At 39.8% G+C, this 23,903-nt stretch overlaps 2 protein-coding genes across 2 annotated transcripts; one reads left to right on the top strand and one right to left on the bottom strand.

Annotated features, from left to right (window-relative positions):
• Positions 1 to 53: 53 nt before the first annotated feature.
• Positions 54 to 21,407, bottom strand: LOC309708793 (uncharacterized protein). The gene is made up of 17 exons (XM_082537082.1): positions 20,838 to 21,407; positions 20,579 to 20,661; positions 20,313 to 20,469; positions 20,041 to 20,202; positions 19,818 to 19,943; positions 19,506 to 19,723; positions 19,301 to 19,409; positions 15,418 to 15,582; positions 13,639 to 13,761; positions 13,416 to 13,484; positions 2,707 to 3,303; positions 2,209 to 2,291; positions 1,938 to 2,094; positions 1,642 to 1,803; positions 1,360 to 1,485; positions 526 to 756; positions 54 to 338 (listed from the first exon to the last, which is right to left on the bottom strand). The coding sequence occupies exons 1-16, from the start codon at positions 21,336 to 21,338 to the stop codon at positions 532 to 534; spliced, it is 3,063 nt and encodes a 1,020-aa protein (XP_082393208.1). The 5' UTR covers positions 21,339 to 21,407; the 3' UTR covers positions 54 to 338; positions 526 to 531.
• On the top strand, positions 11,452 to 15,579 carry krt98 (keratin 98; the record flags this gene model as incomplete). Its single annotated transcript, XM_082536783.1, has 6 exons — positions 11,452 to 13,773; positions 14,066 to 14,148; positions 14,274 to 14,430; positions 14,835 to 14,996; positions 15,092 to 15,217; positions 15,355 to 15,579. The coding sequence occupies exons 1-6, from the start codon at positions 13,330 to 13,332 to the stop codon at positions 15,577 to 15,579; spliced, it is 1,197 nt and encodes a 398-aa protein (XP_082392909.1). The 5' UTR covers positions 11,452 to 13,329.
• Positions 21,408 to 23,903: the final 2,496 nt, after the last annotated feature.

The following is a 23,903-nucleotide window of genomic DNA, read 5'->3' on the forward strand; positions in this document are numbered from 1 at the left end:
GTACCCTGAGTATGTTCTGAAAGATCAGTAAAGTGACAAAAACAACACAACTCTTATATTCACTGGCAGATTTATTTTTCAGAGACACCACACACACAAACACACACAGTACATCAGGAATTTCGTCTTCTGATTTGCAAACTTGGATCGTGAACTCTTAAACAGTTTTTTTTTCCAACATTTTTCAGTACAGTTTCCTCTCATTTAAAATCTTTTATTTGTGGGAGTATGTGTGTGTGTGTGAGTGTGCGTGTGTCTAAGAACAGCTTGTCCTGCCAGCTGGAGCTCCTAGCTGGAAGTGCACACAGTGGTGGTTGTGACTGTGGTACTTCAGCCCCCTGTTAAAAGAAGAAAAAAAATTTTATGCTGTGCTTCTAGCTTTTATTACAGGAACCCATCAAGTCTTCGTGGTATTTGTTAAATAAGACATTACTTACCTGTACTAATTGGTCTAACAGTGAGAAAAGAAGTACAGTGCAAGAAATGAGTGCATTTTCACGTAAGGAGTCTCAAAAGCACATTCACCTGTGTCTATCTGGACTCTTCTGATTCCAACAGGCTCCTGTAGGTTGCAATTTCCTGCTCCAGCCTTGACTTGATATCCAGAAGCATCTTGTAGTCCTGGCCCTGTTGCTCAATGCTGGCACGAACGTTGGCTAGCTCTGCTTCAAGCATGTTGATTTGGTTCTGGAAGCCGGCGAGCATGGCGCTGTATCGAGCCTCTGTCTCTGCTAACGTGTTCTCCAAAGCCCCTTTCTGTTAAAGTGGGAGGAAAAGCAGAATTAGGGCACACAAGTGGTGATGCCTAAATCATGTTATCTGTACGTGCAAACAATTCAGTGTGTTAGGTATATTTGTTCTTAGGTATATATGTTTTTCTATACTGTTTTATCTCTCTTTATGAAAGTATAAAAGGCAAATGCATTTAAGTGCATGTGTCTTTTTCTCCCTGAGTGTGTTTGTTGCAGGGAGTGTTCAGTGACTAACTCCAGCTGAGCACAGATAATCTGTGGGAGTACAGCTTCTGAGCCATCCAGTTCAGCATTCCTTCAGCTTTCTTTAAACTCTTTTATGTCTCCCAGAATCTGGACAGATGTCTGTGAAATGTTTTCCTGACCATGAGGCCCTCCCTCCTTCCTTCACTGCTCCAATCATTCTTATCTCGCTCACTCGCTCTCTCTCATTCTTCATTCTTGCAAAAAAACCCTTCCTTTCCTGCCCTCCCCTCTGCTCCACACCCTCTGTCATCGTCCCTTTCTTCATTTCTTTTACACAAGACAGCAATGTGGGGATTTTGATCATATAAGGCAATATCAGTGAGATGTGAATAGATGGTTTGGGGTTTCATGTTTTTCTTACCATACTAAGCTGAGACTGCAGCTCAATCTCCAAGCCCTGCAGTGTGCGCCGTAGGTCACTGATCTCTGTCTTGGACGTCTGGATTGTCTCTGTGTGGATGGTTATCTCTTTTGTCAGGGTTGCCGACTAAAGCAGGAGATAAAGACAAAGTTAGATGATAGTAGTTACTCATCTTGGCTTCAGAGATTGTATTTAATTACAGGATAGACTGCTGCAGGCCTAAACCTAGTCATTTGCAATGTGTGGGATATAATGACTTTGTTTATGTGAAAATCTTTTTACCTTGTCATTAAACCAGGATTCCTGATCGCGACGATGTTTATCGGTAATTGCTTCATACTGTGCACGGATCTCCTCCAGAACTTTGTTCAGGTCTTGCTGAGGTGCGGCATCTACCTCTACGTTGACATTGCCTGTAAGCTGAGAACGCAGTGCTGCCAGCTCCTGAACAAACAGAGAAAAAGAGGGATTTAGATCTGTTTGATTGTTTCAGTTTATTCAGCTCTACAGAATAGATGATTCATCTAGCAGTTTGTATATAACTGATGGCTTGTAAATTCAAGATATCTATAAATCACCTCTGCATGATTTTTCTTCAGGTAGGCCAGCTCATCTTGCAGGCCTTCGATCTGCATCTCCAGGTCAGCCTTTGTCAGGGTGGTCTGGTCGAGCAGGCGGCGGAGGTTGGCAATGTCAGCCTCAACTGACTGGCGCATCATCAGCTCATGCTCGAATCTAATCATTTTTTTAAAGTAGAGAACATTGATATGAGACAACAGCCACTTTAAGCCATTGTGTTTAATCTTACAAGGACAGTCAGTCCACAAAATTATAACAGTTCTTGCTTACTTGGTCTTGAAGTCATCAGCAGCCAGTTTGGAGTTATCAATCTGGAGCAGGATGTTGGCATTTTCCATTGTGGCGGCATGGATCTTAAGAGAAGAACAACATTGTGAGTTAGTTTTGGTTACATCACTATACATTAGTTAGCTTAGGCTGGTTTTGATTTTGATCTGTTGCTAGCTTTGCATACTTATGTTAACTGTTAACATGCAGTTCCTCTGTGCTGCAACACCGTCTGAAGTGTTGCAGCTATACTAAATGATCACGCACAGTGTCACTCAAAATGTGTCAGTTTTCCTTGCTTAATTTGAGATTTTGGAATTAATACATATTTGTTAACTGTCCACTAAAACACCAAGTATTCAGTAGCACAATAGATTATGCAGTCTGTCATTATGCCTATCATGTATGTTGATTTTTGAAATGCTTCCTTGTTAACCATTTACAGCACAACAGATATTTGAATTTTCTGGTATTTAAGCAGTTAAGCTGGTACACACATACCTTGTCCTTCAGGCCGTTGATGATGTCCCAGTACTTGCTGTAGTCCTTCTCAGCTGCTGGTCCCTTCTTCTCATAGTACTCTCTGATCTGTTTCTCCAGCTTGGCATTGGCTGCCTCCAGAGAGCGGACCTTCTCCAGGTAGGAGGCCAGACGATCATTCAGGTTCTGCATGGTGGCCTTCTCGTTCAGGCGCACTGTTCCCTGGTCCAGGGCGCTTGACAGGTCAAAGCCACCGCCACCCATGCCCAGGCCGCCACCCATCCCCATGCCGCCACCCATCCCCATGCCTCCTGATGAGGACACAAAACGTGCACTGGAAGCAGAGATGCGAGGTGTTGATCTGAGGCTGAACCCAGACACACTATGGGCCTTCTGGGGAGCAGCACTTGATGTGAAAGTGCGGCTTTGTCTGATGATAGACATGATGGCTGTCTGCTGGTCAAGAGAGGACGCTAAAAAGAAAGAACCGTTACACAGCTGTAGACTGCGGCAGGACTCTGGGGTTTGATAGAGAGAGGCAGGCTGTTGATATAGTGCTGCTGGTGTGGGGCGGGCCTGAATGGGAGGGGCAAGGTGGAGAACTGGGCAGGGAGTTTTCTGTTACAGCTTTAAAGCGACATTTGTTTTCTGTTAAGGACCAGGGTTTGGTTTCTGCACACCCCTGTGAGGGAACTCTTATGGAATGTGTGTGTGTGCGTGCGCGCGTGCGTGCGTGCGTGCGTGTGTGTGTGTGTGAGGACTGTTAGTACCGTATGTATGTGTGCATATCTTTGTGCGTTTTTGTATTAATACTTTTTGTGTATGCTTTTATAAATACCTGCCGGTATAGTCATGATCACACCACCCATTTGGTATCTCACTGTAAATGGAAAGGCTCCAGATTTGATGTTTTTGCAAAGTGCTCATATGAATGTTCCACCATAGGTCAACATTCATATGAGCACTTTGCAAAAACAAAAGTTTCCATGAGTCTCTTTCACTTTAAAATTCACTGATGATAAAATCAAGCTGTAGTAGAGTTAGTCCAAATGAAGCATTTAATCTCACAGCCTTTAACCTTACAGTGCTTTTTACAGATGAACAATTTGATTAATCTTCTGTTTGCAAAAGACTTTGCTGTAACGCCATGCATTTGTCTATACCGAACAGGTAAAGTTTTTAAACAGCTATTTTCTAAAGGCAAAAAAGAATAATAAATGATTGTGGACTATTTAATTTAATTTATGACCAATGTTTTTCAGTAACATGTTAATTTGTCACTGTGATGGCTCTCAGTTAGATAAAAAGAATGTGTAATAAATAAATGTGTTACTGGGTGCTGAATGCATTAAACCAGCCTTGACCCACTAACTAACATTGTTTTCTGTCTTTTCAGTCAAGAGAATACATCAGCACCCATTGTTCACTATTATCACACACAACATCCCCCCTCAGTCTTGTATCCTGTGTGCGTGTGCACGCGCGTGTGTGCGTGCGTGTGTGCGTGCGTGCGTGCGTACGTGTGTGTTTGCGTGTGTGTGTCCGCTCTTTTTGTTGGTTTTGGACTGTGTCACAGTTCTTGAGCGATGACACAGAGCCCCAACAAATTGTGCAAGCAACTTATGTGTTAGCACATGAATGTGTGGGTGGTTCAGTGTGCACACATGTGTGCGTTGTCGTTATCTCAGTGTTGGGCTCTGGCCAGTTTCTGTGCTCTAGCATCTGGTGTCAGCTGGGGGAGACGAAAGAGGCACAGGGGGATCAGTTTACAGTCAGAGGGAAAAGTAAATCATGCTTCTTTTGTACTTTGTTTAAGGGGCAGAATCTGGCCACTCTATATTTAGCTGGGTTACACAAGCTACTTAAAAAATTACAGATACAGATTTTTGTCTAGACTACATCTGTACCGTTAGAAGCTCTTAATACTCATTTTAACCTTCAAACTAGAACTCACCTTTGCTTTAATTTACTTTTTTTACTTTTGTCATGTTATTTGACGAGCGCGGCAATGCCACTTTCATGCCTATGCCCAAAATATGATGCAAAAAAATCTCGATGGGTTGTTAATGCCTGCAAGACACGGGTCACATGACCAGAACTAGCCACAGAGCTATCAGTCCCTCTTACTTAAAATCTTGAAATGAATCAGTATTGCACAATTTATTAGGCGCATTGGAGTGAAACGTGCATCTTACTATAAATTCTACTTATGACATTTATAAAGATATAATTGTGGGCCAGAGTGCAGGAAAGCTGCTAGGCAACCAGCAGTAACTATGCATGGTCAAAGTCAAGCAGCTAGCAGTAGCTTTCTGCTTAGAGTGCATATTTATATTTAAAGTGCACATGTGTAAGAAACTGCAATGGTCTTTTTAGAAAGTATAAGTGTCCTGCAAAACCTAAAGCATAAAGCACCTTCCAAATGTGCACTTGTTTCCATCAGTTTGACAGCATCTTAATGTGTATGCTTCACGTCTGAGTTAAAGGCCTGGTCGGCACGCCCAAGATCCCAACTGTGCATGTCTGTGCGTATCCCAAAAGGATAAACAATAAAAACATACATTTTAAAATGTCCGCTTTGCCCCCATCTCCAAATCATTTTTGCACTTAGGTTAAAGCATTCCTCATGTATGATGGTTTTTTTGTCCTTTTAAAGGAAATAGATTATTTTTTAAGAGCCTGTATGCAAAGGGTGGGGTCAGGCACAGACATTTAGACAAACTTAACATTCAAAGGTGTGGTTACACTAAAGTTAGTGTTCTCTCTGTCACTGTCTTGTGAAGGTCTGAATAAAGCCCTGAGGGTCATTACAACAACGAAACAATGTGTATTTATGAGTAACAGAATGCTTCTGCGTCATCAGGTTGATGAAGCAATCAGTATTTCATATTCTTTTAAAAACAGCTAAGATTTAATCCTGCAGATCAGTTCATCTCCTTATCAGTTCTACTTTGTTTTTCCAAAACACCATTTAAGAAAAATAAGCCTTTGTGTAGCTGAAATAAGTTTGTTTTTGTTAAGTGTTAAAGACTAGGTGTTTATTATAGCCTTTTACGGTCTTTAAGTGTCTGTGAGTTACAGTTTTCCCTTGACTTGAGTGGAGATAAAGACATGTCTAGTCTATTTGTATAACCCTTAATCACCTTTAATATGTAGCGTCTCAGCGGGCGTGCCAGCACTCATATTATGAAAACAGTGAATGAAAGATAATTCCTCTAAACTAATATCCTCACAGTGAGTATGTAAAAAAACTCCCACTGGAAGCTCAAAGGGGAAAAAATGCACCAAACCCTGGGGGAGTTGGTGCTAGGTTTCTCATGAGCTCTGATCTTATACACAACATGCTGTCTAAACAACACTTGGAAAAAAGATTTTTAAACTGAGACTTCCTGGCATTGTAACCGATAAAGCATGAATCAAACCTGGCACAGGTGCTGAGAAATATGCAGGTACGGGCAGATTCATTACCAAAACAGATGAGTACACTTTAGAAACGTGTTAAAACAGAGTGGTTGACCTCATGTCTGACTTGGGTTGGTCAATCAAGCTGGGTGTTTTCACTAAAACCAAATTATGACTCATGTATTCACAGCAGGTTATAATCTCCATGACAGGCGACTCACACAGACACCTTTCTTCTTAATGTCCATTTTTATTTAAATATCAATGCAACCTTCAGTTACAATGTATTCACTACGGTGATGTGATGCATGTGACGACAATGTCTTCAGACCTGAGCTTCAAACTCAAATTGATGAGCTTTTTGTTATCAAGCTGATGATGATTGAGAACAAAGTCTATGCTCAATGTTTACTAAAACATCAGAATCAGAATCAGAATGGGGTTTATTGCCAAATGTTGAGCAGGTTTACAACATTAGGAAATTGCTGCGGTGCTTCAGTGCAAACATAGTGTCATAAATAGCACTTAAATAGACATGGAAAAAAATAAAAGTAGGGATAAGAATTAAAAGTGCTACATATGTGCATGAGATATACATGAGATATATACATGAGAATAAGAATTAAGAGTGCTACGTTGAAAGATATATACATGAGTGCAGGTGGTGATCAGTGCCAAACATGGAATGATGCAGTGAACACAGCGTAGGGTCATGTGTTAGTGGTGGGAACAGTCATATGGTTATTGTTCATGTGTCCAACAGCAGAGGGGAAGAAACTGTTCTTATGGCGAGAGGTTCTGGTGCGAATGGACCGGAGGAGCAGGTCAAACAGACTGTGTCCAGGGTGAGAAGGGTCAGCTGAGATCCGAGCTGCACGCCGCAATGTCCTGGAGGTGTACAGGTCCTGCAAAGATGGGAGTCTGCAGCCAATCACCTTCTCAGCAGACATCCTCCAGAGTCCTCCATCAGTGGCCTAATAGATAAAGCTAAATCATTTAAATCCTGTTAGCCGCCCCTTCTACCTTTGTGGCAATCCTAAGGTGTCTGACCGTGTCCTTTATGATGCTTTTATTCATACTGAGTAATTTACTATCTCATCCAGTAAAAATATTACTCCACCTCCACCTACTTCAAAACCCTCAGGCAAATTGGCTTACTGCTTACTTGCCAAGAAGTCAACATGAAGATAAGATCATCTGATAAAGACTGTTTACAACCTGCAGCCTGTTCAGATAACACTCTGTTTCATGACTTGCTTGACAGCTTTTGTGACTATTTTTCTATCACAGTATTGCTTTTCTTTCTTCTGTGTATATCATGATAAAAGTTCATGAAACAACAATGCACTCTACTACCTGCAGTCTTGAACTTCATTTTATTCGTCTGAATGAAAATCTGTTTTCTGGCTATGTTACAGTCTTTCATTGAGGTCCCACAGTTGCATTTCGTTTTAATAATGTAGACTGACTGATATGAAATTGCACTTTTTTTTAAATGCTTATTTTTAAAATAATAGTCCGATCAAGATTAACTCAATTTGAGCTGTATGTGGCTCTTAGACTAAAATTCATTACCCATGTTTTAAGTCCTTACATCTAAAATAAACCACAAATAATGACTGCATAGTGAAGCAAACTTGCAGCTAACAGTAACAGGGGGAACAATAAAGTGCTCCATTCATTGTGTTCAGTTTCCTTTTCTCAGCTGTAAGGACTAATGAGATGGTTTCTATTCAATGTTAAAACAAAAAGAGTCACAACCTAAGAACATGAGAGGAAGCCCACTGTTCTCCTCAAAGTTACCGTAGACTCAAAACATCAAAATACTCCACTATTTGGAAGACTGTTTGTAGCATAGCAACTACAAGGATGGCAGTGTGCATGCGTCACTGTGTATACCTGAACCTTATCTATTGTATTCTGCAGTGTTCTGGATGGTTTGGATTCCTTTATCTGAACATAACCGAGCAAAGTGTCCTTGCCGTCAGTTTCGTTGTACAATGAGAATGACAGTTGGCTGGTGTTCCCATGTCTTTCACAACCAGGCTACTTTCTTTATTAATAATTGGCACATTATATCATATCAGTGCCATTTTATTCTTTTTTATTGCCTCTTGAAATCTATTGCACACATGAACCAAATAAAGTTTAATTATTGCCTTTTTATTTGTAGATTACACCAGATCAAATGTATCTCATCACACTCGTTTTTTAACACATCTCTTGTATTTGATACCTGCAAAGCATTTTATTCATCGGAGTTGGTTTTTACAACACGCTGTAGACAAACTGCAACGTTAACAACAGAATTATGGTGTATCCTCTTGTATTCTCTCAAGTGATGGACTTACACATGCATGTGTCAGACACGGGGACTTCTTCAAACTGGCCAGGTCATGTGAACTGCTGAAATCATTTAGCACTGTTTTAACAAAATGTTCACTTGTCCAGTATTTTGATTTAAGAGCAAAACTAATCAAATTCAGCTGCACCTTGTGATTTGTGATAACTGGCATCTACACTAACAGGTAAAGATATGCATGGAAGGTTAATAGATCACAGTTATGTCACCCGTTGGTGTGTAAAGATGCAGTTTAGTTTAACAGAAGAGAGGAAAGTGTTAGATGATTCAGCTAACTTTGTTGGCAAAATGCGGAAATCTGTATCGGTGCATCTATTAAAAGTACTATTTGGACCTGCATGAATGCAAATACTCCAGTTTCGCTTGCCAACAGGATATTAGTGCACTGGCCAGACAGAAAGCCATAATTCGAGCATTTCAGCACATGTTGGCATTCTAAATTAACCTCAAGTGGCCACGATAGGAAGTGCGATTTTTGGCACTTAATCAATGGAACATTGTTCAGGTCGAGGTTGCTCAGTAAACACAGACAAATACAATAAACAGTGTCTGTGATAGGCTCATTATTGTCATGTTACCATGCTGATGCTGGCAATACAACTAAAGCAATGGGACAAAAGACATGGTTGAAAACAAAAGTAAAGCTGTAATTAAGTAATTCTTATTAGTTTCAGCATCTGGTGTGCAGTTGTTTTCAGGGAATACAAATTTAATAATTCAAGGTATTTGTGCAGGATATACTGTGCAGCCTTACTGCACCAGAGTGTGTCAATATTAACTCAGTAATTAATGAGAACAGTGTCATTGCATGTTTGTCTGGATCTATCATCTATTAGGGAGCTCCCAAGTTATATGAACAAATAAAGAAATAAATAAAACATCCTCAATGTCTAGCTATGAATGCAACTCCGTCTTGGTTACAGATATACAATGCACAAACAGTAGGGAGTGGAGCTCATTGCAGAGAAAGTATGAATCACAGTCTGTATGGAGCAACACAGTCCTTAAAGTCTCTAAATGTACCACACCCTTCCACAGACATTATCAGATACACTTTAACTATCAGGTCTGTACCACACCATCAGCAATATTTCTGACAAAGGTCCTGGGCTAATTTATTGACTGAAAATTCAAAGTGTGAGTGTACCAACCTGTGTGTATATCTATATGGTGGATTTTGTGTGCTCGGTTTATATTCCCTCTCTCATCATGCAGTAAATCATCAGCTGTGCATAGACTCACTCATGTCCATTCATCAACAGTAGTTTGAGCAAACTGAAGTGTGTTGACCCACCATGGTTCATTCCAGCAGTGAAGCCACTGTTCAATGTTTTAAAGGGGAGCTTCTTCTCTTCTCAAAGTACTACAAGCACTTTCTGGATTCTACTTAATTACCTCAGAGTTTGGTAGGTGCAGCTAATTTAGTGCACCTAAAGCTACCCTCTGCAGAAAATGAAGGAAAGAAAAGTACAATTTAACTTCCATCTGCTTACATGCTTGGTCTGTTGTCTATTCTAAAAACATCTAATATATAAAGAAACTAATAGAACATAAAAAGATTAGACACAGAGACACAAGGAGAAGGTCAGATAAGGTCTTGTTGGGCTAATGTACTCTCACAGGGCCACACCCTGCATACAGGTGAGATTCTCAGTAGAAGTGCACCATCTAGCGATATCCAAAGGTATCACTTTTGTATCACACACAGAACTGCTCACTGTGTAGATTATTAAGCATGTTTTCAGTGACTCACCCTGCCACACCCAAAGGGGTCATGAAAGTTGTGTAAAGTGAGAGCAGCAGGTATGCTAAACTTAATTTTCCAAAAGACAGTTCGTCATCATCTTCCTCTCTTATTGAGGCATCTGATAGATAAATACAATCAATGATAAAAGGAAATTGATGCTGTAACATTATTAGTTTAATAATAGATAATCTTGCAGTTAAAACATGAATATCACGTCACAAAACAGGCACACAGTCTTGCTCTTCCCTGAGACGCACAGAGTCACATACAAAGTGTGTAACTATTCAGCACACGCTCATTCGCAAGTATGCACAGAGTATCCAACATGTAATGACAGCTGCAGAATGTTTCTGATTTAATGACTAAAAGAAGCTGAAGAGTAAAAAGAAAAAAGGTGCACAGTGGAGCTCTGGATCTTTATTGCAAGTCAAAATGTGGGTTCCTTTTGATCTGTCTGCCTGGTCTTCTTGTTGAAACAGCAAAATTAAGTGGGTGTGGAGAGCTGATGGAAGGTGGTGAGCCCATGCTTGGTCAGGATTGGTCTAAAGTTGAATCTTGTAAATTCTTCTCTTGCCCACCCCTTTAAACACTGGATGATCATTTAACCATACGATATAATCATTTAGATCCATTGCTATCTCAGATTTGGGATCAGTGGGATTTAAACTGATAATGCTGTGACATTGGAATTCACTCTTCCATAAATCGATTACATTTACCCTCGTTGAACAGCTGCTGTTACCATCTATGAACTCTTATTTTCAAAAAAGAAGTTTTTCAACTTTTTAAAAAGCATGCAAGTGTGCCTTGATATGCAATCAGATATACAAATCAGTGAACCTGTAGTAACACCACAAGGCATTGGCGGGAAGTGCGACATTATTCTCATGTTAAACTGAACTAAAAGATCTTTCAACAGTGACCTGAGGAAAAGTTTTTGAAAGGATTATGGTAACGTGAAAAGTTGTCCGTCAGGTCAACCAAGGCTATCAGGTTGCTTCTTCACTGGATGGCTGTTAAGCCCCCGAGGCTTTGGGGAAAGCAGGCTGACTTTCCAAAACTGACTGTGTTGCTCAAAATCAGTCAAAATAAATTGAATAAATATGATACATAAGATATCCTATCATGAACTAGATGAGATGACATGAATAAAAAAACACATTAAGAACTGAACGATTTACTGCAATGTGAACAAGGTATTCTTGTATCCTCATTGTTTGTACCTTATAGTTACAGTTTTTTGCTGTCAATCAACATGAGCTCAGTCATGTGAAAAGTTTTCAAAGTCTTGATGACAGCTCAGGGGTTTTTTACCGTTTCTCTGAGCTTTGCACAATCAGGGCTTTGGGTGAATTTTATGCGAGTTTCACTCAAGGAAAGATTGAAGCATTTTGTTACCACATAACTGAATACTCCAGACCAGCATACTAACAAGATTAGCTTTTTTTAAAGGTCGTCACACTTGTTGATGATGCTAAACGGAGATATAACACACACACAAACAACACAGTCTAAAATTGGACTACTAAGTCAAGTGTTTAAAACAGGAATCACCTTATCAATAATAATATTATTTATTAAAAAATATAGTTTGTAGTTTCTGTGCTTCTAATGCTACTTTCTCTCTTGCAAAACAGACTGAGACTGACTGTCATTCCTTAGATGCAAATCAACCATCACTCATTCCTTTTTCTGGCCTCTCCCAGCTTATCGGTGTGACTGCTGAATGAGGAAGCTGAAGAGCTCAAATGATGGCAGAGAGGCAGCCAGGCTATGTGACTGAATGATGATAGGTTGGTGGGGGGAGGGGGTACAAGGTGATTGTTTTCTCTCATGAGTATGGCCTGATAACTACAAACCAGTAAAACCAGCTGGCGCATTCTCGATAGGTTAACATCTTACTTTTGCAAGTTGTTTATGCAATTAGTGAAACATATTACATTTATCAGTATCCTACTTGTTGTGGGCCCAAAAGATTGCTAATACTTTTATAAGACAATCAGCTATAAGCGCTAATTAAACATAAATTTCTATTAGGTATACTTTCTCTAAAATGCCAGAGACATTCCACTTAGGACATGTTTGTGTTTTAGTGTCTCGCTCTGTGGATCTTACTTGATGCCCCATCAGCAAATTAACATACTCACAATGGCAGTGGTGACAAGATAATGTTTGGCAGGTGTAATGTTTACCATGTTCAACCTCTTAGCTTAGCATGATCACTTAATTGAGCTTCTGGCTGTGTATTTGCCTACCCTAAGATATATTACATTTTAATAGTCATTTTTATTTAAAAAAAAAATTAGCAAACAAGATTTAAAATTGCTAATTAACACAGAACTGCTGGTGGCTCGCGGGATCAGCCCTGTGCTAGATTTTCCTTCCCTTTGTATTTTCTCCTGTTCTGAAATTTGGAGTTTCTTGTACAGACAAGTGCTGCATGCTCTTGTCTGTGTGATCACTTAAAATATAAACACATCCATTCATTTATTGTGTTACAGTTACATTGTGTAAGTTTTAATTAATACAGTCTTTTGTCTATTGCCTAGAAGCTTATGTGGCAAAAATAACGTCAGCTGACATAGAGTACCACACAGGTGAAATTATCGCTGGTATGTGTTATTTTTGTCACTGCTATGAGTAAGTAGGGTGAGTGACTATTTTACAGGATAGCTACACACTGCAGTCTCTTAGGATTAAAAGAACCTAAACTTTCACTGTTTTATACATTCTCTGTAACTCTGGAGTACTTAACAAGACATTTAACATTTTAACAAACTGCAGTTTATATCATTCTTATTTCATATCCACACTTCAGTGTAATGCAATTCCACCCTAGGATAAACAAAGTATTCAGATTTGGATTTTGAAATGTATGTTTTTCTCATACCAACATCTAAGCAAACAAAAGGGGGGGGCAAAAAACAAACTGATGAAAGGATTATCTAGAAAAAGGAATTTTCAACTTATCACTGTGCTTTCACTGAGTTGCAACAAAATGTGGAATCACAAGTTTGACCTGAAAAGAGGTGAATGAACCCCTGCCCACTGGTCACCACACCCATGGTGATGGAGAGATTGCATAGAGGGGTGGGGGGGTTGAGCTGTCAACTGCATTCTTACCTTTCAGCGTATGCAAGGCCCATCCCACTTTGGCAACTATATAACCACAATGCCAAAGTTAGGCACTCAGCTGCAGATCAACTCCAGTTATCCTACTTGGTTCACATCAAGACCCTTCAACATGTCTATGAGGACAAGAAGCTTCAAGCAGAACACCATGAGTGTCTATGGTGGAGCAGGAGGTCGTGGAGTCCGTATCTCTTCATCCCAGATGAGCTGTGGAACACCAAGCTTGAATCTTGCTGATGGTCTCGACCTCCATGTTGGGGCCAATGAGAAGGCCACCATGCAGAACCTGAATGACCGTCTGGCGTCATACCTGGATAAGGTGCGCAAGCTGGAGAAGGAGAATGAGCACCTGGAGAACCTGATCCGGGAGTGGTACCAGAGCAGAAACGTGGTCTCCCGTGACTACTCGGGTTACTTCGCCACCATCGAGGATCTGAAGGAAAAGGTAAGAGAAAAGATACAGATAAGAGTCTGCCTGAGCAATTCCTGCTTGTCAATGTTCATTGTAAGTGTAACAGAAGAGGTATCTTTTGGTATCTAACTTTTCAGTTAGATGAGCTCATTCATCATTGTCAAAGATTTAGATACTGACCCATAAGTTAAGTTAAGTCCTGAATATTACAATGTTAATTACACAGAGAAGCAGCACAGGTGTAGAGAGGAACTCAAATGTTGTTACCTGAAGTAAGAGCTTGATTGTTTTCTGACTGTTTCCATGTGTTTTTGCCCACTCATAGATTTGTATTGCCTCCATGCTCAATGCCAAGACCATCCTGGACATTGACAATGCAAAACTGGCTGCTGATGATTTTAAAGTGAAGTGAGTGTGCCCTCTGTATGTTTATAACCCTTCTACATTCACATGTACACATGTCTGACTCACAGCTTCTGATTGTGATAACCTGCTGACTTGTCCATCTGCCATTTTGTGTGAAATTCACTCAGGTATGAAAGCGAGCTGGCCATGAGACTGGCAGTGGAAGCAGACATTGCTGGTCTGAGGAAGCTAACGGATGATCTTAACCTATTGAGGCTGGATCTGGAGACTCAGTATGAAACCCTGAAGGAAGACGTCATTAGCCTCAAGAAAAACCACGAAGAGGCGAGTTTACTGAGAGGGCAACCTTATGAGATCACATCTGTTTTTCATTGCAAGCTTTTGTGGCTGGCTGTTCATAATTCACACATGACCCATGTTTTACCCCTGATAATACAGAGGAAATGCAGTGTTAGGTTCATGCTTTTATAAACAGCTCTGCCACCTTCTCCTTTTCCCTTTGCTGCCCCTCTTCTCTCTGCACACTTCCATGTATTCTTCTCTTTCTCCATTACCTCATTGCTTCTGTTTGTTCAACACCCGCACCCACCACACACACATGAACACACATGCAGATTAAAGAGCCAAAAACACGCATGACTATCATAACAACAGGTAGATTATTTTGAGGATTTGTGATTTTTTTGTGAAATATTTTGTGAAATTTTATTGCCCTTTGACCTCTGCAGGATGTGGTTCTACTGAGGACTCAGATGGGTGGCCAGGTTAATGTATCCGTGGACGCTTCTCCCTCTCGAGACCTTAACGAGGCTATAGCAGAGATCAGGCAGCACTACGAGGGTGTGATTGCAAAGAACAGCAAAGAGCTCGAATTGTGGTATCAAAACAAGGTGAGAAGTGAAGTTATTATTATTATTATTATTATTTCCATGAAGTGATCTTTCAACTGGAGTGAAACATATTATGATGTTGTGTTTCTGCTCAGATTGCAGAAGTGGAGCAGGAAGTGCAAACACAAACTGAGGTTCTGGTCACAACACGAAGAGAGATTACAGAGCTGAGGAACACTCTCCAGAGACTGGAGATTGAACTGCAGGGCCATTTGACCATGGTAACACACATCAGTTTAATGTCACTGGAACTGATGTCATTTTATCTGTCCATTAAGTATGACGGGAATGTTTGCAGTATGTCACACAATTGCTGACTGCCTATTCACTGAACAATTTTCTTCTGAAACTCAAACAGAAAACATCTCTAGAGGGAACTCTGGCAGAGACCCAGGGACGCTATGCCATGAAGCTAACAAACCTTCAGAATATGGTCAAAAGCCTGGAGGATCAGCTTTCCCAGATCCACAGCAGTATCACCGACAACAAGCACAAATATGACATGTTGCTGGATCTCAAGACCAGGCTGGAGATGGAGATTGCAGAGTACAGGAGGCTGCTGGATGGGGAGGATGACAGGTAAGACCTAGTGAAGAGAAAGAGGCAGTGGAGAAAAATGAGAAAATATGATGAGAAAATCATGAGTCAGGGGAGAGAACATTAGAGACAGAGGGGGAAAAATCTACGTTTGTTGATTTTGTTGAAATTGTTTATGATATGAATGATTCAGACTAATGATTTCTCTCCCACCCCCCATCCGCACCAGCACTTATTGCAGCTCAAAAAGAGGCAAGAAAGGTTTTTTTTGTATCATTCGTATCATTTTTTTTTAATTGTCCAAATTATATCATAAATTTACATTAGATACAGTTTTAAGAAATGTCTTGAGAATTTATCATGTTTGTTTTTTCTCTTCTTTTCTTTAGTGGTCAAAAAGGTCATCACAGTGGTGGAGAAAATTGTGGATGGAAGGGTGGTGCAGACCAACGAGACCGTTGATAATCTGGGTCAACTTAGGGATGAATAGATAGAAGCTCGTGGAATATGGGATGAATGATCAAAAAATAAAGATCATGCAGTTGAATTAAAGTTTCATGTGTGGCGTCTACATAAATGTAAAATTATTATGTAGGTTTTCATCTCTTTTGTCACTTTATAGTAGATGTGCATGTGGCATTAGTCAGTGTGGTTTTATTTAACATATGTATGACATGAAAAACCAGAAATAACTGTCAATTTTGCAGCTTTAAGGTGAATTTAAGCCCCTTTTCTGTAGCCAATCTCCTTTCGTAACAATTTAAAGGGGTTGGTTTTATTAAGAAGCCACCCTTTTAAATTGTAATAATGCTTTAATTTAAGCAGACAGGCTTTGAGGTTATGACTGACAGCTGGGAAACTTTGACGTGGCTGTAGCTGTTAGCAGTCTGTTAAGCTTTGCCTCGGCAAATTTGAGTCACTCAAAGTCATGTATGTTGTGTTGGTGCCTGTTGAAGTATTTTAATGAAATTCCATCAATTTTCTCAACCACTTCTCCAATTCAGGGTTGTGGGGTAATGGGACTGGAACCCATCCCAGCTGTCAGGAGTGAAAAATGCAGTGAGAGAGACAGACATTTAGGCTTTAAAACAGGGGTTCACAAATCAGTGTCTTTTTACATTCAGTCTATGTTGACTACCAACATATTTTATCATAAATGTGGACAAAATAGGGTTTTATGTAATGTAAAGTCTTTTCTTGTTCCTTAAACCCCTGGTTAATCAAATTCAGTGAGTACCAAAAAACTGTAAGCTCAAACTAAACAACCTTTATACATATGAGACACTTCTTCTGACAAAAAATAAATTTATCTCTCCTGAAGACAAGTACAAGGAAAAAAATAACAAGCTGTTAAAATTAGTTTAGAGCAGGTACTAAACAAATTCTCAACCCCATCTCTACAAAGCTTGATTAATTCAATTCAATTTCAATTCAATTTTATTTATATAGCGCCAAATCACAACAAAAGTCGCCTCAAGGCTTTTTTTACTTCTTATAAACTTAGAAGTAAAATTGCAGAGTATAATAATAGTTTCTGCCTGGTGTAGGTACAGGGAGTGCCAGGAAAGAGTGGGTTAACCCTCTCAGGCTCAAATTAAACTTTTTGTTGCTAATGCACAACCAAGTCCTGCAGTGGTACTTCTGAGTAAAAAAAACTCATAAAATATGTATGTGGGGTAATCAGGTTGTTAGTTTTTAACTGTTGCAAATCGGCAACGCCTGCCTTGAGAGGGTTAATGATGGAGTGACATAATGATCGGTTTATAGTAAAGAGATTCAATGATAATAATAATGTTGTTTCTTCTGATTGCACAGACATTGTTTGCTTACACGCTTTAACAACTGTGTCTCTTTAGAGTTCACCTACCTGTGGATATACTAAGTTAGGTTTTTTGGGCATTTTGTCTCAGTGGACAACTTCTGTTCAGAACCAAAAACATTTACCCCAGAGGTTGCTATATTAAAGAGACATTTAAAAAAAAAAACATCACTTAGCTTATCAGTATCCTTACATTTTTAATGATCTTTCTAAAACCTAGACAAATGTCTTCTAGTGTTGATGCACACATTCCCTGCCCCCTAATGGCAAAATGTTGGTTGATGCAGCTTTAATCACGTGTAATGAGACGGAGAAGTCTATCAGAATCCACATGGTGAACATTTTGCTCACATCACATATGTTAGGGGTGGGAAGATCCATTAATTTTAATGAACAAAAACTTGTTGATTCTTGATGTCATACACACGTTTTCCCTCATCACAGGTGAGGACGACTCAGAGTACAGACAGTGGACTCTGGACTTTGTGGACTGGTGTCAGCAGAACCACCTGCTGATCAACGCTGGGAAAACCAAGGAGTTGGTAGTGGATTTCTGGAGATGCAGACCCACCACACTGACACCGGTGAACATCCAGGGAGTGGACATTGAGATAGTGGACTCTTATAGAGATAGTGGGTGCTCACCTGAATAATAAGCTAGACTGGAGCCACAACACCGATGCTCTTTACAGGAAGGGTCATTGCAGACTCTACCTGCTGAGGCGGCTGAGGTCATTTGGAGTACAGGGAGCGCTTCTATGACTCTGTGGTGGCATCTGTCATATTTTACAGTGTTGTATGTTGGAGCAGCAGTTTATCTGCAGCTGAGAGGAAGAGGTTGGATAAACTCATTAGGAAGGCCAGCTCTGTTCTGGGATGCACCCTGGACCCTGTGCAGGTGGTGGGAGACAGAAGGACTCTGGCCAAAATAACATCTCTAATGGACAGAGTCTCCCACCCCATGCATGTAGATGTTGCTGAACTGCAGAGCTCCTTCAGTGACAGACTGCTGCATCCTAGATGCATGAAGGAGCGTTTCTGCAGGTCCTTCCTCCCTGCAGCTGTCAGACAGTACAATCAGAACTGCTCCCAACAATCATAGATGTTTACATCAGCGCTGTATCTTGCACTATTTTATAAACCGATTCACACTATAACCAGGGATTGCCTCTTATCTGTATTTAATTTTATTTAATTTAATAACAGTATGGTACTCAGTTTTTGGTAACCATTGTCCTTCATGCAAATATGTAAAAAATGTGTATGTTTCTGTTCTGTCTTGTGTACTGTTTGTTTGTATATGTGTCTTTCTGGCTGTTGTAACACCCAAATTTCCCCCTGTGGGACAATTAAAGGATTATTCTATTCTGTTCTATTCTATTCTATTCTATTCCAAATATGAAATAAAGTCTAAATGCTGACTGTAACGTGTTTTTAAATGTTTTTGTGTCATCGTGTACTCAACAGGTTCAGAAATGTTTTACTTTATTGCTCTCTTTCTAAAGACTATAAAACATCTTAGGCTCATGTGTCATAATGGAAATTTTGAAAAGAGGCACAGTCCTGAGTAATCATTACTTTTAGCTTTTCTATCTAGCAAGATGGCCTCAGGCTGCAACTTTATATTTGCTGTTATGTTTAATTTAATTCTCAGCCAAGTTTATATTGTCAAAATACTAATATTATCTTAGTATTCACCAATGTCATGAAATACCTTATGAAATATAAATATACCTTTTAAAAATACCTTCTTGGTTGATGAAAAACTGTGGAACTGTCACTATCATGACATTTGAAATTAAGTAAACACAAATAAGACAAAATTCAAGTCAGCAAACTGAGAGCCTTTTATTGCATCACGTTAGTATTTGAAGGATGTAGTAGCGACTTAGATGTGGAATTTGTGTACTCCAGAAGTTGTGCTGTGTTTGCTGTTTGAGACAGTTTAGGTACGGGTGGTGTGGGTACTTGAGGACACCACCTTGCCATTGCTTACTTCCTCAGTGATCACGACCACTTTTTTATTGGTGACGCTGGAAGATCCAGAGCTTTGGATGCTGTGAAAAGTACAGAGTTGGTGTTAAAATCAGTTTAAGATTTAAATTTGCAGAACTAGCTTATGGTGAAAGGGCTGAATTCTTCATTTTTCTTACCTGCCCTCTCCATCCAACAGCCTCCTATACTCTGCAATCTCCATTTCCAGGCGAGTTTTGATGTCGAGGAGCATCTTGTATTCTTGGCTCTGGCGATCAATATCAGCACGGAGCTGCATCAACTGTTCCTCCATGCCTGTCACTTGCATCTGGAGGCCTTGAAGCTTCATAGAATACCGCGCCTCTGTTTCAGCCAGAGAGTTTTCCAAACCTGCTTTCTATTGAAGAAAGGAAGGGGTAAAGAAAATCTGTCAAAAATCTGAAGCTGGGATTAGTGAATGAGTTCGAATAAAGCCAAATGATTTTATTTACCATGCTTAACTGTGACTGTAATTCAATCTCCAGGCCTTGCAATGTGCGACGGAGGTCAGTGATTTCTGTTTTGGATGTTTGCAGAATTTCTGTGTTCGCAGTCATCTCTTTGCTCAGCTCATCTGACTGCAACAGATATGAGACTCAATGCAAAGTTCATATATCACTAAATAACTTCGAACAACAATCTATGCATTGAAAATCAGATCTTCTTCAGTCTTACCTTTTGATCAAACCAAGCTTGAAGTTCTTTCTTTTTTTTGGCAGTTATAGATTCATATTGGTCACGGATCTCAGCCAAAACACTGTTCAGGTCTTGTTGTGGTGCTGCATCCACCTCCACATTGATCTGACCACTCATCTGGGTTCTCATTGCTGCCATTTCCTGGTGGACAAATGGTTCAGTATTTTAATTGAGTTGGTTGTATTGTACAGTTGAATAAATTTGTTCCATTTTTAATTTGCTTGAATGACTGTTCACTGTTTTCTACTGACCTCCTCGTGGTTTTTCTTAAGGAAAATGAGCTCCTCCTTGAGGCCTTCTATCTGCATCTCCAGGTCAGATCTGCATAGTGTCAGCTGATCCAATAGTCTCTTCAGCTCAGCAATATCTGCCTCTACTGATGTACGCATAGAAAGCTCGTTCTCATACCTGCAAGGCCACAAGTGATGAGATATTTCATCTCAACAGTTCTGTGTTTGTTTAGTGTAAATTAAAAATTCACAAGGTTCAACAGCATTTAACCACTACTATCCCTTACTTGGTTCTGAAGTCATCTGCTGCCAGTTTTGCATTCTCACAGGCCAGAAAGATGCCTCCATTGACAGAAATGGCATCCCGGATCTGTGTGATTATGAAATACCATTTTTTAAATAACTACTACATGTCTTTATATTTGTGCAAACATTAAAAACAACTGATTCTGACTTATATTTCAAAAGCAACTTCTTAAAGTTCATGCATTTCATAATAAATTAAAACGTGGTGTAGCATTCAGATTCACTACTCATGTGACATACCTTATCTCGCAGGTCAGCAATAGTGGCCTCATAAGCTGAGTAGTCACGGGCTGAAGGGGAGGTCTTATTTTCCAAGAACTGCCTGATCTTGAGCTCAAGTTCACCGTTGGCCTTCTCAAGCTTGCGCACTTTCTCCAAGTAGGAGGCCAGGCGGTCATTCAGGTTCTGCATGGTGGCCTTTTCATTGGCACCAACATTGATATCCCCGCCGCCAAAACCTGCACCACCACCAAAACCTGCACCACCACCAAAGGCTGCACCACCACCAAAGCCTGAACCGCCGCCAAAGGCTGCACCGCTACCAAAACCTCCACCACCACCTCCACTGGAAAAACCAAAACCACCACCACCACCAGAAACCGAAATTCTTGCTCCGTGTCCACCTGCACCACCGTGCACGCTTCTAGCATACATCCTTTGGACACTGCCTCCACCTCCACCTATGCCTGAACCTCCAAAGCGCCCAGAATAACTGCTATTGGATGTTGACAAAGACAGCATTGTGAAGGTTGCTCAGGTGGTCTGACTGCCTTGAACAGACGGAGATGGCTGAGATGCACAGTTCTGCTGCTGGACCCTTTTTATGCTGCAAAAAGCTGCTGCTGCCTTCAGTGTGGGTGGTGTCATGCAGGCACAAAGGGAGGAGCATTACCTAAAATGGGTGTTCAGCCCAAGTGTTCACACAGATATGCATTTTGTGCAATCATAAAAAGGAGAAAGTAGGATTAAGTATTTACTGCATTTGTAAGGTATCCAAATTTTACAACTGGCTTCAATTCATGCTGAATATTGTCATTATTTCATTCAATATTATTCTGTATTCCGTTGTTTGATATTATTGTGCATAAGGACACCAGTATCTTTATTATTGCAGAACGTTGTGTAAATTGTAAAACAGCCACACCCATCAACATGTGCCTCAAGTTAGTTATACAGTTAAAACTGTTCTGTCAGGTGATGGGACCTCATTAATTTTGTAGCATAATTTTTGAAAAAAAGAGCCAAACCAGGCAAGCCACACCTGTTTTGTTCCCAAGGTAATAAGCACTGCAAACACAAGTTGTTTTTTTTACTTGACTCTCAGCCAGCAGCACACTTATTCTCACACATCTTTTTTTCCCTCAATGTTACCTTAAAATATCATCTTTTATGTGTTTGTTCATTTTGCCCTGCAACAGCCTGCAGGTTTGCCTAGCAGAGTATTATAGATGTCAAAGAAGACTTAGCCTTATTCAAGATTTGGCACTGCACTGCTGGAAAGCTCACCAGAAATGTGCTTGCTTGTTATTGACTTTTCTTGGCATTGTACTTTGACGTGTGCATCATGCCTGAACAAGCTCTTGCTTGTTTGCTTCTTTCCATCTCTCCACACCAATTTTAAGTCATTTACAATACCCTGGGGGATTTTGCTCAAACAGTTCCACATCAGTCTGGTGCAAATGTTAGATTTACCATTTACCTACCATTTACCTATCTATTTGAAAAATTGCAAAGCATTTACCTTTTCTCTTTACTCTATAGTGTCTTTATATTCTTTTCTTCTTTTTTTCATTTTTAATGTAGAAAATGATTCTAACAATGCTTTTATTTTGTTTCTAGCCAGTAAAAAGTTTCCCTTTGCCTCACAGAAATGACTGCTGCAGAACTTGCACATACACAGTAGATTTAGCAATTACTACTTAGCAAAACCAGATGCTGCTAATCATTTGCAAGTTGCAAAGCTGTCTCTTGCATGTGCTAAACAGCTGTAAATTATATCTGAGATGCTGACTGGTTATTCATAACAGAGGATAATTTATGTGCACAGAGCATAACAAATAGTGCACTTGAATCACTTAGATGAAGTTCATCCCTTCATGTCATTTGCTAAATATATATTTTTGGATTTTCTGCTGATTAACATTTTAGAGTGTATAACATGCAAAAAGATTGGTCAGAAAAACAAATGTTAAAGAAATAATAATGTGTCGTAAATGACAGAACATTTTTAGCAACAAGCGTCAGTGTCATGAAAGTGATTCAGTAACGCTGACTTACTATATTACTACCAACACAATTGATTTAAAAATAAATAAATTACTTGAATGAAAATAAATTTGTTACTGTGAGAGTACAAAGGAACATTTATTAACTTCTAGGTATGAACATTTTAATAATGTGGCTAATTGGCTGCTGTCAAGAATCCTGTCAAAATGATGAACAGCTCATGTTTCCTTAGGCACTAGGCAAAACCTGCACAGACAGGAATCTCATACTCACTGATCTGTAGATCACGAAATCAATGGAAAGCTACACAACATGACAAAGTGCATTCACTTAAATATTTTTACTTACTTGTGCTAGAATGAAACATTGCATGAAGAAGTATTAGAGTTAGTTTGGTTAGTTTGGAGGTGTTTTAAAACTTGCCACCCCTGCCGTCAGCATTATGTTAGCAATTAGCCAAGATTTTAATTCTCCAATATAACCACTAACTTCTACACCCAAGAGTGCACTTCCCTTTTTCATAAAAGATGATCTATTGATGCAAATCCAAATGTAAAGAAAAGTAGCACAAACACTTATTTTATTCACAATAGAACATAGAATTCAAGTCATACATTTAAACTGAGGAAATGTATTATTTTAAGGAAAATATGAGTCCATTTTGAATTGGACTGCTGCAACACTTCTCTAAAAAGTTGTGATGGGGGCAGGAAAAGGCTGGAAAAGTAAGTGGAATTAAAAAGAAACAGGTAGAGGAAAATACAACTAATTAGGTTAACTGGCGACAGTTTAGTAACATGATTAGGTTTAAAAAGAGGATCTTAGAGAGGCGTTTTTCAAAGGTACAGATCAGTGTAGGTTCACCAATCTCCTGAAAAAAAAAACATTTAATGTAACTCAACGTATAACTTAAGACTGAATATTTCTTCATCTAAAGCACATAATATCATCAAAAAGACAATCTGGAGAAATCTCTGTGCACAGGGAACTGAAAATCAGTACTTAGATGCTTGCGATCACCCTCAGGTGGTGCTGCGTTAAAAGCAGGCATGATCCTGTCAATTCGCTGTGCCAGCCACA

Source organism: Aulonocara stuartgranti (genome assembly GCF_965226115.1).
Source record: "Aulonocara stuartgranti genome assembly, chromosome: 6".
NCBI classification, from domain to species: domain Eukaryota; kingdom Metazoa; phylum Chordata; class Actinopteri; order Cichliformes; family Cichlidae; genus Aulonocara; species Aulonocara stuartgranti.